The 14,245-nt window shown below is 38.0% G+C and overlaps 5 protein-coding genes across 5 annotated transcripts; all 5 read left to right on the top strand.

The window, feature by feature from the left end:
* Positions 1-554: 554 nt before the first annotated feature.
* Positions 555-2,416, top strand: PHYBLDRAFT_73035 (hypothetical protein; the record flags this gene model as incomplete). Its single annotated transcript, XM_018442762.1, has 2 exons — positions 555-681; positions 1,233-2,416. 2 exons carry the CDS (start codon positions 555-557, stop codon positions 2,414-2,416), a joined length of 1,311 nt encoding a protein of 436 aa, XP_018286274.1.
* Positions 2,417-7,667: 5,251 nt separating this feature from the next.
* PHYBLDRAFT_188685 (hypothetical protein) lies at positions 7,668-9,021 on the top strand (the record flags this gene model as incomplete). The annotated part of the gene is made up of 5 exons (XM_018439546.1): positions 7,668-7,755; positions 7,831-7,998; positions 8,085-8,167; positions 8,234-8,777; positions 8,828-9,021. The coding sequence occupies 5 exons, from the start codon at positions 7,668-7,670 to the stop codon at positions 8,860-8,862; spliced, it is 918 nt and encodes a 305-aa protein (XP_018286275.1). The 3' UTR covers positions 8,863-9,021.
* Positions 9,022-9,775: 754 nt separating this feature from the next.
* PHYBLDRAFT_6869 (cyclin) lies at positions 9,776-10,349 on the top strand (the record flags this gene model as incomplete). The annotated part of the gene is made up of 2 exons (XM_018441990.1): positions 9,776-10,165; positions 10,224-10,349. Coding segments are annotated over 2 exons (516 nt in total), but the record flags the coding sequence as incomplete, so codon positions are not given.
* Positions 10,350-11,177: 828 nt separating this feature from the next.
* PHYBLDRAFT_117525 (hypothetical protein) lies at positions 11,178-11,966 on the top strand (the record flags this gene model as incomplete). The annotated part of the gene is made up of 3 exons (XM_018428583.1): positions 11,178-11,246; positions 11,314-11,695; positions 11,749-11,966. Coding segments are annotated over 3 exons (669 nt in total), but the record flags the coding sequence as incomplete, so codon positions are not given.
* Positions 11,967-12,072: 106 nt separating this feature from the next.
* PHYBLDRAFT_56390 (hypothetical protein) lies at positions 12,073-12,913 on the top strand. The gene is made up of 2 exons (XM_018440214.1): positions 12,073-12,622; positions 12,699-12,913. The coding sequence occupies exons 1-2, from the start codon at positions 12,268-12,270 to the stop codon at positions 12,719-12,721; spliced, it is 378 nt and encodes a 125-aa protein (XP_018286278.1). The 5' UTR covers positions 12,073-12,267; the 3' UTR covers positions 12,722-12,913.
* Positions 12,914-14,245: the final 1,332 nt, after the last annotated feature.

Consider the following 14,245-nt stretch of genomic DNA (forward strand, 5'->3'; position numbering starts at 1 on the left):
GGGAGTTGTTGGCCACTATTTCGGTGATCCTCCGTATTTCTTTTATTTATTTTTTTCGTAGATATTAGCCTTTAATAGTATGTCTTGATAAATACTTTCCATTTGGGACTTTTCTTGTAGATTTACAACATCTTGACCAATGCTCAACAGTTACTGTTGTATGGAAGCCTCTGTTGCACTGCATATGTCATTCAAATAATCATAAACATCTTCCTGTTTTAAAACTTAAACTTGGAAAATTTATTTTTCAAGATCGAGTTGTTGCACTGTGATATAACCAATATATAGATTGTTTAACGAATATGGTTGTTGACTAGTCAGAAACATGGACAACGCAACAAAAGGAATGAGTGGCCGTTTCATGCTGAATGTGATGCTATCTTCACTGATAAAACAATACTGTTGAGCCCAAGGTTGACATAGGCATTGCAATAGAAAACGATGGCCCTTGTTTATTGTTGTCCGTTTTTTCACCTTATATAGTATTGATGAAACGGCAAAGATAATAATGATAAGAGGCAGGGTGCTGTGAAGTCAGATAGCTGATATACTACATGAAATCAAACGAAGCAAAAAAATCATTAACTACCGTATATTGTATTCCCATTGATATTGGTGGATTTTCTTTGGGATTTGACAAGTACATCACGTCAGATTCTGTTCGAGTTGGTCATTCTGTTGGTTAAGGATTGCTTTAATCTTTTGATTTGTCACGTACAAATATTATTGATGCCACTTCAGCTTTCTTTTCTTTTTCACGTTCTTTATGTTTTTAAGTCCTGGACTATTAAAGTGGATTCTATTGTGTTGATTATAGAATTCTCTAATAGAATGAGTTTAGGTATAAGATCTGTTCCGGGGCGATGATGAAAAGGCATAGTGAGATATTGATCCATGTTACTTGTTTATTTTATTATTTTTTTTTGAAATGGGTCAACCTATTTTCTTCAACTGTAAGCACCCATTTTATGCTTTTACGTTGTCCTACAACTGGTATATATATTTTTTGGTCATTTTGGTCAATATTAGTGTAACCACTCTTTCACAAGACCTATACAAAATACCTAGAATATTCCCCCAGAGTTGATTTCCTTTCTTTCACCATTGTTTTGGTTCTGTCTTTTCTTTCCTATTCGCTTGCTCTCCCAAAAGTTTTTCTTTATTTTTTTTAAAAAAAAGAGACTACCCCTATATTTATATATCCTTATAATATCCAACTTGAATGGATTTAGAAGCACTTCGATATCAAGTCTCTCAGATGGAACAGCAGCGGGAAATAGAGCGACAAGAATGGAAAGTGATCGAGATCGAGCATCAGAGACGGGAACAGTCGATGCTTAAGCAGATACAGTACACGCAAGCCCAACTAGAACATGTCTTGGCCGAATGTAGAATAGAAAGCATCAACCCTTATCCAGAACAAATATTGCACCCTCAAAACCAAATGCATGAACGTGGAAGATGGCGTAGAAAGTCTAGTGCTGGTTTTGTTCATACTCCTCCTATTCAAAGGCGTGTTCGGTCCAAATCCAGTGAATATCCTAAAAGACATCTACCAGATTGGAATGATAACCGGCCAGTACAGCCGGCAGACTATCTTTCCGGAAACTTATATCAGGGTGGGAACCCAATAGAGCAACTGCAACAAGATTTTGTCACAGAAGATATTCCTCCCAGACCGATTTATACACCTTATGCTCGCCAGAATTACCAGGGTTCTCCTCAAGAAACACAATTCAACTCACAACAAACCTACTATGACGGAAACAACGACGAGGACTCTGATGACGAAGACGAGGAATACTCTTTTTCAAGGACAAATCCTAACACAAGCACTAGGCAAACATCTTCATGGATACCACCTATACGCACACCTTTTGAAAGTCATCGGTCACGACCACTAACAACACCACAGAGGAATCCTTTATCTCGACATCAATCCAAAAACCAATATGAACCACAGTCGCCTGTATTACAACCCGCAGCACCAAAAGAAAATCAACTTCCGAAACAGCGCAACTATGACCCGCCATTTTCAATGCCAATGCCAATGCCAATGCCAATGCCAATGCCACAACCTAGGATAAGACACGAACAGCCACGATCATACAAGATGTCGACCGGCTATCTTCCTTCGCGACCTTCTACTATTTCTGGCTACCCTATACACCCTCTTCAACCAACTCATATTATGTCCCCTCGTCACACAGAATACCCTTTTCATTCATTTATACAGCACCCTTTAGACTATCGCTATTTAACACATAACTACTCAAAACATCAGTCTTGGCCTCCACAAATGTACACACTCCCTTTGGTTGGGCATCCCATGCACACTTGGAGAATACCATCTCAATTTGCAATGCCTGTTTCAACAGTATATCAGAGACGACCATATATGAGAGGTACGATGTGATAGTTTTGTAGGCAAATAAAAATATTTTTGAAATATGCGAATGCATGTATACATATACATATTCATATATATGTGCGTGTGTTGAATTGTTCTTGTTGGTCTTAATATGGATGTGTGTATGCATATGTGTGCGAGTGTGCGTGTGTGTGTGTGTGTGTGTGTGTGTGTACGTATAAATAAAATATACTATACATTACAATTACTACAATATAAAACTAGTATGGATAAAAGTTACTTTGGCCACGATTATTACCATTGTATCCCCCTCTTCCTCCTCTTCCTCCTCCACGGCCCATTCCAGGCCCTCCTCCACCTCTATAGCCTCCATTACCGCCGTAACCTTGGTTATTCTGGTAACCTCCACGATTTCCCTGCTGATTGTAATAGCCTTGGTTTCCACCACCTCGATAGTGACCCCTTCCACTATTATAGCCGTAAGCATCATGGTTTCCTACACCGCCGCCATAACCTTGGTTATAACCACCTCCGCCGTAGCCCCACTGCTGTTGTGCAGGAGGTCCTTGCGCGTAATGGTCTTGGTAGCCGCCTTGGTAGCCGCCACGACCGCCACCACGACCGCCACGACCACCTCCTTGATTCCCATGGTTATAGAATGGATCAATAGGGTAGCGTGCACCATCTTCATAACCTCCTCCACCATAACCACCTCTACCACGACCACGATTGCTATGACGGATGGTATTACTACAAACGTCATTATAGTCATGGTTAGATTAACAGAAGAAGAAAAACTTAATGTACGTTCATTGATTCAGAAATGGAAATGATAGACTTACTGTTCACGGTATTCTTCAAGATGTTGTATCTGAGGAGTCCAGCTACGCTTATTATACCCTCCACGGTGTGTATCAGTTTTTTCAAAAGTGGCTTGCTGAATATCTTCAAAGGTTAACGCAGGTTTGTCCAATTTAATGCCTCGTAACAAATGAGTGACAAACACATAATCTGATGGAATTTCAGGAAGTATATATATAACACTTGTGGAAGAAAGGGTTAGTTTAACTATTATATTTATATTTGCATAGATGTTGGAGTAAAAAAAACGATTTTAGTTACCTGATGGACTTATCATTAGCAATATCTCCAAGATTATGCTCCGGCAATGGACTACGTAAAGTGCTACGTGGAATACATTCGGGGTCTTTATCTACTGAACCTGTCATCCCGTCACTCAGACGAGCGTCGAGCTTAAGGGGCTCGGTAGTAGTTCTTATCGCGTACACAGTACTGATATAGTCGTATAGTTTGTGAGACTCAGCAACAAACAAAATGGAGGGACCTTCAGAATTACGATGTCTCTCTTCGTCTGATATTTGATCATATACTGTGTTCATAGCATCGATTAAGCGTCCGGTGTCAATGAATGGAAGTTTTACTACACCCTGCCATTCCCATTTTTTCCCATCCATATCAACTTCAAAATCAGTTGGATAAAAGTCAATTATAGGTGATCTTTCGTCAGTCATCAATGAATGAAAGGCAGTAGGGATATGATCTCGACTAAAGAAATAAATTCAAATATGTTTAGAAAATTGGTTTTATAGACCTTGAACATATTTTATATTACCTGGCTGCTGGAAGGACACCCATAAGTTGTTCGAACGGTTTAAGAGGTGCACTTAATTCAAACTTGATATCAAAAGTGTCCATATTTCCGAAACTTGATGCCATAGGAGCATAGTGATAGGGATAGTACCAAGACCATGATACACAGCCCTAATTATATATAAATACATATACATATAGTATATTATATTAAGTATACTTTTCATGTGTACAAACTGCCTTGCATATATGTATTTACCTTGTAGTAGTATTTGAATACCCAACAAAGACCCTCGCAATAAGACTTTACAATGCTTAAATTGACTCATATTAGTCAAAGACAATAGACCTCTTATTACTAAAGTCACTTACTCTTGAATAGCTTCGTGATCATCTGCTTGAATACCAAACTTGAGGTTATAGTATCGTTCTTTCCATCCAGTTTCCCACAGACTTTATATAAATAAAAGATAAGTCATACAGTACAAAACAACCCTTGACCGTCATTTAGGCCTTTTCTTTAAAAAAAAAGAATAATAATAATAATAATAATAATAATAATAATAATAATAATAATAATAATAATAATAACAATACACTTACCGCACGGCATCATCGGGTTCTCTCTCTCGGGCTGCGTCCTCTGCTGCCTTTTTGTCAGAAGCAACCTTTTCCAAAATAGCCTTTCCAACGGCTTCAAGGTCGGTTTCTTCAGCATTCGCAGGTCCGTCGTCAATATCTTCATCAATATCTAATATTGTATCTTCAATAGTAGCTTCTGCACCCTCAACTTCATCTGCCTTTCGCTTTATGCCTCTTTCAGCATCATTTGCAATTTCAGTATCAGTTGTTTTATCATCCGATTCAACAGGAGTATCTAAAGTAGTGGGTGTTTCAACTGTCTCATTACTGACAGGTGTTCCCAAAAGTTGTGCACGAAGGGCGGCAGCAGCAGAAGCATTTTGGTTTGCCATGCGAATGTCTGCACGGTTTGCAACAACATCACTGTTTGACATTCCAGAATTTGGATTATTGACAGGCACAGCTGTCATTTCCCCAAAATTGGGGCCTCTAGCAAACCGAGCTTCCTCTTCTCTACGTCTTTCGCCTTCTAATTTTCTACGCTTTGCACCTTTGGCACGTCGTTCATCCTCTATTATACGTAGTTAGAATCAGAATAGCTTAAGCTTATTTCAAAATCTCACTCACTCTCTTTTCTTTCAATAAAAATACTGTCTTCCATCTTTCCAAGTTCATGAACCATAATCTGAACTCTTTTCAAGTCAACCTAAATAAAATATATTTCATGAATTTAAGTATTCTTTTCTTCTTTTATTTTTATCTATTTTTTTAAAAGTATCTTACCTCTCCGTTATGTGTCATATATCCACCCATTACAGGCATTACTTGTTTCCAGAGGAGACTTAAAGTGCTAATGGCACCTTCTCTGATTTCCAGGGATGGTAAATGGGGTAAGAAATCGTTACCAACAAAGAAACACATGAACACCCAATCGTCAATAGCTCTCTCGAGATCCCAATTGACACCAGGTACACTAAATTTGAGCGCATGTTCAAGATATTCTCTCAATATATTAACATGAAGAAACACATAAGGTTTCTGTTCTGTCTTCTTTTCTTTCTCGGGTAGTTCGACGGCACCGCTAGCACGTGCATTGGCTTTACAAGTAAGATATAAATCATTTTATTAAAAGCGTTTAATCTATATGAATATTATTTTATGCTTACCATTACATTCGGCGGCGGTGTGTCCTGGCTTCTTACAGACAAAACATGTCATCTTCTTGCCTTGTTGGACAAAAACATCCTCGCGAAGAATTTTGAAATGAGGTTCGTGAGTTCCGAGGGCCAACATAATAAGATCGGCATCCTAAGTTTATTTCAATAGACCACAATTTGGTTTAGCTCTTGTCTGGAATTCTAGTTGTTTGCCTTATTTTTGAGATACTATCTTACCAAACCATAAATAACATGAGATGTGTTGGGGTTATGTTCAGGCCGAGTTCTTTGGGCACGAATATATTCCATCATCTTGTGTTCACCTTCACCAGGCACTGTGGCATCGGATAGAACTACCTTAAGCTATTGGTAGATTGAAATATATATTTTTTGGTTATTCTGGAACCTTAACATCGACTCTCTCCGTGTATATATAATTATTTAACATACGTTTTTCCACAAAGGATCGCTGTTCTGCTTGGCAGCTATATGATACCGTAAGCAAGTGGCCAAATGAGCCATAAAGGGTGTTCCAGGAGTAATACAGTTAGAATCAAAGTGTTTTTTATCAGGAGGTAGCTGATGAGCTTGTCCAATGGCTAGATAAAAATTTAAACATTATCAATATTATATTGAGCCCCACATTTATATATCAATTGAGTATTTAGATCAAAATTAAGTACCTCGTAATTCATTGGCAACTTTCTCGGCTGCTGCTCTTTCAATGGCTGCCAACTGTGAAGCACGGAAGCGGCGAGCACGCTGCTGGTTCATTTTAGCGCGAGGTGCCACACCATCTTAAATAAGGATATATATATATATATATGTGTGTGTATGTAAATATATATTGTCAGCATCTTTCTTTTTCTTCAGTGATAATTTAATACGCGTCGGTAAAATATATTACCAATAGCCATATAAAGCACTTGTCTTGGGCGTACAATGTCTACAATTCGATCAAGATATTCAAAAATATCGATCATCATATCATCCTCTGTTTCTGGTGCAGGCTAAAAGGAGGATCGCAAATGCATATATTGACGCATGTAAGATCTAGTGTTATTGGACGATTATTGCAACCTGGTGCGAAGGAATGTACCTTGTCTTCTGGGTGACAGCAAGGATGAATGATACCATTCATATCCAAGTAAAGATTATCAAATTCTTCGCCATTAGGATTTGGTTTAGTTGTATCAACAGGAATTGTTACGCCATTGACGATCTTGGCCTGTTCTTCAACTACTTGACTTGCGACTTTGGGAAACTTATCAGAAAGCCATCTGTATAATAATTAGTAGATTTTTAGGCTTTGTTTTAGCGTCTCTACCTAAAGAAGGCTGGGACTCCCATGAGAAATGAAGAGTAATTATAATAACTTGTCTTCGAAAAGAGTATACACCAAGCAATCAATAGCAAACCGACTGCGATGTGACGGCGAAAATGGATACTTGTCTATACTTGGAAACAAGTGTCCAATGACGACACTGGTTAGAAGACAGTCCAGTGTAGAAAGATCACTAGAAAACCCCCCAAAAAAATGGAGGCACGTAGATTGGGGGGTTCTGGATATTTCAACCGGGGCGCTATTTAAATATGAATACCTTCTCTTGTTTGTAAAGCATTGCTTAATCATACAAAATTAGTCATTATAGCTTAAAGTCAAAACGAAGTTAAGGGGAAGTGATAGTTTGAATGAAAAATAATCCCAAGGATAATGCAGGTGTTTCAGCCAACATGATGTATAGCCAGAGATGAAATCTTTGGGTGATCAGGATATCTAGGGTAATCATTAAGGACGCTCGCCCCCTTATTTTCACATGTTACACTCGGGTTGAGCCAATACGGCCAGTTTAAGCAAGACTGTTGCGTAACATTGTATCCCGGACAAGAGTGGGGAAGATGGCCAATTTGTAACCTTTTGCTCTTTTCTCCACTTTCTTTATACAATGGCCCCTATTACATCTGGTCCTGTCGATCCCTCTGCTCCTTTGGTCAAGAAGCCTATCTCTTGGAACAACCTTGCGCTAGGTGCAGGTATGAAGTAGTAGTCAAGTAAGAACAGAGTATATTATCCGTTGTCTAATATATATATATAAATATATAATTCAGCCTTGAACCTATTCGAGGTATCATCTCTTGGTCAACCCTTTGAGGTTCTCAAGACTCAAATGGCGGCAAACAGATCTCAGTCTATCTTGACTGCTATCAAGTCTGTTTGGCAAAGAGGTGGAGTATTCGGTTTCTATCAAGGGCTGATTCCCTGGGCATGGATTGAAGGTAAAGTCGAGTAAAATTTAGGTTTATTTGTTGCTGTTATAATACACGCGGTGTTAAATAATTGTATTTATTTCTACTTCCATCAGGATCGACCAAGGGTGCAGTTCTTTTGTTTACTGCCTCTGAGTCTGAGTACTATGCCAGAGCCGCTGGTGCTTCTCCGTTCATGGTACATCCAAACACATTCCTTGTACACTAGACAGTAAAAGGATTCTAATGTGGGTTATGGTTATAGGCCGGTATTTTTGGTGGCATGACAGGTGGTATTGCCCAAGCATATTCTACTATGGGTTTCTGCACTTTTATGAAGACTGTTGAAGTCACTCGCTCCAAAGCTGGTGCTCAAGTGTCTACATTGAAGATCGCCAGTGATATTTTTAAGAAGGAGGGCTTTGCGGGAATAAACAAGGGTGTAAATGCTGTGGCTGTACGCCAGTGCACCAACTGGGCCAGTCGCTTCGGTATCACTCGTTATACCCAAGATGCTATTATCAAAGCGCGCTATGGTGAAGGACCTGATGCCCACAAGAAGGCTACTGCTCTGGATAAGGGCCTGGCTTCGGTGGCTGGTGGTGCATTGTCGTGCTGGAATCAGCCAATCGAAGTAATCCGTATTGAGATGCAGAGCCAGGTTCAGACACCCGGACGTCCCAAAAACCTTACCATTGTAAAGGCATTCAAATACATCTACTCTGAACATGGCGCTCGTGGCCTTTTCAAGGGTGTCGTGCCTCGCATTGGTCTTGGAATCTGGCAAACAGTGTGCATGGTTGCACTAGGTAAGTACTCTTTAAAATGGCATGAGCATTATCTTACCTTTATTTTTTAGGTGATTACTTTAAGGAATTGTTTGGTACCAACTAGATTTAGAGCTCTTCATCATTAGAGTGGCATATGTTTAGAGCGTTATTTATCTGTCTTCCGTCTTCATATAATGAACCTTTTCATTCTGTCTTCACAGAACGCCATTTTACCCCATACAGCCAATAAACTGTTGCTATGTGTTTTGTTACACGAATCAACATCTATTTTCTCTTCTGGGGCGCGTCTTTTCTCGCGAATTCTCGGAGCAATGTAAAGATCAGCACTATGAAAGAAGCCAATGGGATTATTCTAAATTAACAGTGATATTATTATAAGTATTAGTATTGACATTAGCTATCAGAAGAAACTGTGAAAAATTATCTAGTTTTGTAACCAGAGTTGTATTTGTAAAATGCCGTGTTTTATTAGATATTGCACTTTGACGGCCCACTTTACTGTTGGCTAAGATTAGTTGAGGTGATGGCACCTTTAATAAAAGGTAGCTTTAACATATTCATAGAACTTACCTTATTTTACTAATTCTTCTATCAAAAATCGCAAATTTATATTTTTGACCACATAAATCTGGCTTTTATAAGGCTAATTTTAATTTCAAATTGATAAAACAAGGTACAGTACTTTTTTTTTGTTTGTATGGAGCTGTGACAGGCTCAGATTTATTAAAGTTCACTGAATGAGTAGGGCAAAAGAGAAAATTACAACATTTGTTTTGAGGGTTTATGGGGGTTATTTGATGTTTTTGGAGGTACAGTACCATGCTGAACCAACATTATGGAAGGGTCCTTTTTGATTCTTATCACCCGACAGATGAGAGACTGTATGATGACGTCCTTGGTTATTTCTTTCTCTTTTTCTCGCTATCGGATTGACTACTCTTTTCTTTCTCTTTGTCTTACACCTTTTCTTGTTAGCCTTTACAAATTTTCTCTCTCTCTTAATGGTCGTTTGTTTTGACTTGGCTAATCACCCTACTAAAGACACTGTCAAATTATTGACTTGCTTGCTCGAGAAAATTGCCACTGAAAACGACCACCATACAGCGGGGTCTTCCAGCCAAGATATTCTCTCGGTATCACATTCACCTTACACTTGTTTTCATGCGAGGTCTATCCCTACCATAACTCTCCAGGCTTACTTAGTCAGGATCTTAAAGTATTGTCCGTGCGCCAATGAATGTCTTTTGGCTCTGTTGGTTTATTTTGATCGTATGGCTGTCGATGATTCCAACCAAGCCTCTCTTCGTATTAATTCTTATAATATTCATCGATTGGTTATTGCTGGGATTATGGTATCTAGCAAATTTTTTTCAGACGTATTTTATACCAACACTCGCTATGCAAAGGTAAACTACATAGAACATATTCGACTTGTGTATAATAGTATATTTAAATTTGCGTTAGGTCGGAGGACTTCCGGTGGCCGAACTCAATACGCTTGAATTGGAGTTCTTGCATCTCAATCACTATTCCCTTTTTATAAATGTTGACGAGTTGCAACAATACGGGAATAAGGTCCTCCTGAATTGGAATCAAGTTCATGCAAGTGATAATGAAGAGTTGAGCAATAGCCAACTTGACATCAATGCTATTATCAAATCAGTGAAATCGATTTCATTGGAAGGAGAAAAACTTAAGGGAGTAGATACAGGAGTAGCACTTGGACTGAACAAAACGAATACATTGGCTGAAAATCCCTTTCGACAATTTTCACCGACCCGCCAAAAGGCTCAGGATATACTCTTTTCGGCTGTCGTACGTAGACCACATTCACTCGGAAATCATCCTCTCACGGCCCACGCAGCATCACCTGACGAATCATATCGAACCACACCACCGCCTCGCTCTTATTCTCCTTTCCGAGAGCCCAGCCCTGTTCTCAAATAATTATTATTGTGTATTATTACGTACCATATTAGCGGGTCTATTGGTCGAATTTATCAAACAAACATCCATAGCTTATTACCACAATGTACATTTTATTTCATTTCAATTTTGTTCTTTTAAATAACATTCTACTGCAGTGCCGTGACTGTTTTATTTTCAGAATATGAGCAAGCTTATCTGTGCTGTACTGCGTGGTTTTTCGATTGTTCTTATTGTTTATACATATGGTTTCAGTTTATACAATTGGCATAAGGCAAGGATCATATTTACTTGCTACAAAAATCATTCTTAAATCATGCTTCGATGATATTGAATGTAATATGTTTAAAATAATAATACTATATATATAAAAAAATTGAGTTAATTCACTATCTGACACCAGCTATCATTAAAGTGGTCCATCCTGTTCAGGAAAAACAGTAAGACATTATAATCTACACAATCAAAATAATTCTCATAAATTGATCCTAGACCCTCACACGCATACTTCAGAAAATCTTGAAGAACTCAGTCGTTATCTATCAGGACGACTTTTTTAAAGTAACTTCAATCCTTTCAACAAACTAGGATCCTGTTATTCAAATTCTTATTTCAATTTGTTGGTTAGTCTGATGATGAGATTCCCATCGATCCGGAAACAAATCTTTCCAACTGGGACTGTCCTGATGCACTTGACTCAGATGGTCTTGTTGCCTTAATTCAACATGCTCGTAATCACCAGGGTCAATTACCAAAAGATTATCACTCCAATGAAGTTAGCAATGTTCATGATGGTTCAAATCAAGTTTCATCAAAGACTTTTGAATCCCTTGAGAACGCATTGAAAGAATTAAATAGTCAGGACTGTTACTTTGTCCTTGTAGATGGGTTTATGCTTTACTGGGATACCGCTTTGTGCGCTGAGCTTGATGCACGCATATTTATTACTGCATCTTACGATACACTCAAGTACCGCCGAGAGAATCGCCAGGGATATAACACTGCAGAAGGTAGGTTAATCCAGTATATACAAAGAAATTGAGTATGTGCGGACGTTTTATAGGATATTGGGCAGATCCTCCAGGATATTTTGATGCAATTGTTTGGCCGCAGTTCGTACGATGGAATAAGCATCTGTTTGTCGGAGAAGATCACTCTGAAGTGGACCACAAAGTTGTGGATAATGTTTTAGTGATTGATACAGACATATATTCAATCGAAACCACTGCTAAAATGGTAGTGAATAAATTAGGCAAAACGTTTGAAAGCTCTTCTAAATAAAAATACGAAAGATAGCATTTGCATCTGCATGTGACTGGTACACGTGATCTAACCATGAACCACAACAAAAAAATCTCCCCTGCCATAACGGTAAAACGAACGCTCGACTTTAACCATGCTGGCCCTGCGATCGCTCCTCACCCAATGGAAGCCATTTGCCCAAAAGGGAATGGTCACCCGAACTCTGATTACACAGGCAACCACTTCACGAAGCGTTATTCTTAGCAGCTTGAAGCCTACATCTATGACCTTTACTCGCCAGTCACTTATGCCCCTTCACCAGCAACAGCAGAAGGCCGGTATGGCTACGTTGAACCAGGTCATTCGCAAATGTCGTAAGACCAAGACTAAGCAGAGTAAAACCCCTGCCCTTGAAAACTGCTATCAACGCAAGGGTGTCTGTAACAAAGTGTACACCACCAAACCAAAGAAACCCAACTCAGCTGTCAGAAAGGTTGCTCGTGTGAAGTTGACTAACGGCAAGGTCGTTACAGCCTACATTCCCGGTGAGGGACACAACTTGCAAGAGCACTCGGTTGTTCTTGTTCGTGGTGGTCGTGTACCTGATTTGCCAGGTGTGCGTTACCATCTTGTCCGTGGTGCACTTGATCTCCAGGGTGTTGCCACACGTACTACTAGTCGATCAAAATACGGAAGTAAGTATTAATGTATGCTTGATTTATTTCAATGTATATAACTAACTATGTATTTTTGTTATGCTGTATGTTACAGCTAAGAAACCTACCAAGAATTAGTCTCATTTTTCACGCAAACTTACATCTGTACTGAAGAAAAACGAAACTTTACCGTACAGACAAAAGAGTGGAATTGAAACAAAACGCACTCTACTGTGTATGAACATTTCAATTAGTTCTTTAAGATATTTCTTTACGTCGATTACAATATAAATGTTCACTCATCAATAATATACATACATACATACGTACATACATATATACATGCAAATTGAAGACTGTAGATTGGGTTTACAGTCTCGGAAAATGCAGACTTGTAATATTCTATATAAGATCTAATATATAATAGAAGTTCTTTGCTTAAAAAAAGTTTGTGTATAAGAACAAAAAAAAAAGACTCTTAAAAGCAATATAGTAAACAGAAAAATGTATATATGATTTATTACAAATCTAGCGTATCTGAATGTTGATTAGAACCATTAATTAAAAGCTAAAAATTGAAAACTAATATTAAAAGAGAGTAAATAAAAAAACAGCCATTGAGTGCAAACTTGGTTATTTCTACAACAGTAAATAAAATGGTTGGAAAAATAGTAATCAAGGCACGTACGTTGTACTATTGGGCGAAGGAGTGATTTAAAGAGTTTCGATATCAGTGGATATATGGCTGTCCATCTCAGAAACTAAAAAAGACATAATGGGTTTATAGATCAATTGTGTAGGGTTGCATAAGATGCACTGGATTTTAGATGGTAGTGTGTAGTGTTTATAAGAACTCTCTTATGATGGCTGTTAAGGTGCCAAAAGGCCCGGTCACTGGTTTTCAGTTCAGCACTATTAAAAGTTTGCTTGGCGAAGTCTGTCTCTCTTTTCTCGTTTAAGGATCTTTCGAGATATTCTCTTAAACAAAATAAAGGGAAGAAATGAGAGGTTCGGTGACTCAGTTTCTTCGTCTGCAAATATATCTCTTTATTCCAGACCAAAATAATAATAATAATAATAATAATAATAATAATAATAGTAATAGTAATAATAGTGATAGAGAGAGAGACATTCTTTTTTTTTAAAAAAAAATAAAAAGGTCGAGGAAACTTTACAATTTAAGGATATTATTGGATTCTTTTTTTTTGCAAGCCTTGAAGTTTGAACACAAAGTTCAAAAACAAGCTTAGTGTAAATGATCAGCCAGACTTTTATTCTTCATGGTATTGTGAGTTAATTATGTTTAAGAAACATAATATTATATAGAGATGGCTAATTCGCCGTATGATTTAGACTTTTTTTAATTGACCTCCCCCCGAATGTTAACTATCTGAACACGATGTTTATATAAAATAGAGTTCTTTTTAAGCACCGATGTGTTCTATTTTCCGAGTTTGTGGATAATTTATGGTACGGCGTCCAGAAATTATATTATGTCCCTAACAGCTGTGGTGGCTCTTCCATTAATAAAGTCGGTTTTATACAAAATAAACATTTTAATTCATATTAAAAACGTTTTTCTTTACATATACAATAGTTTTTATGGTTTAATTTTATCTCTAGACCTATTATAAAGCTAAATATCTAAATATAACATATATA

The sequence above is a fragment of the Phycomyces blakesleeanus genome (genome assembly GCF_001638985.1).
Source record: "Phycomyces blakesleeanus NRRL 1555(-) unplaced genomic scaffold PHYBLscaffold_25, whole genome shotgun sequence".
Taxonomy (NCBI): domain Eukaryota; kingdom Fungi; phylum Mucoromycota; class Mucoromycetes; order Mucorales; family Phycomycetaceae; genus Phycomyces; species Phycomyces blakesleeanus.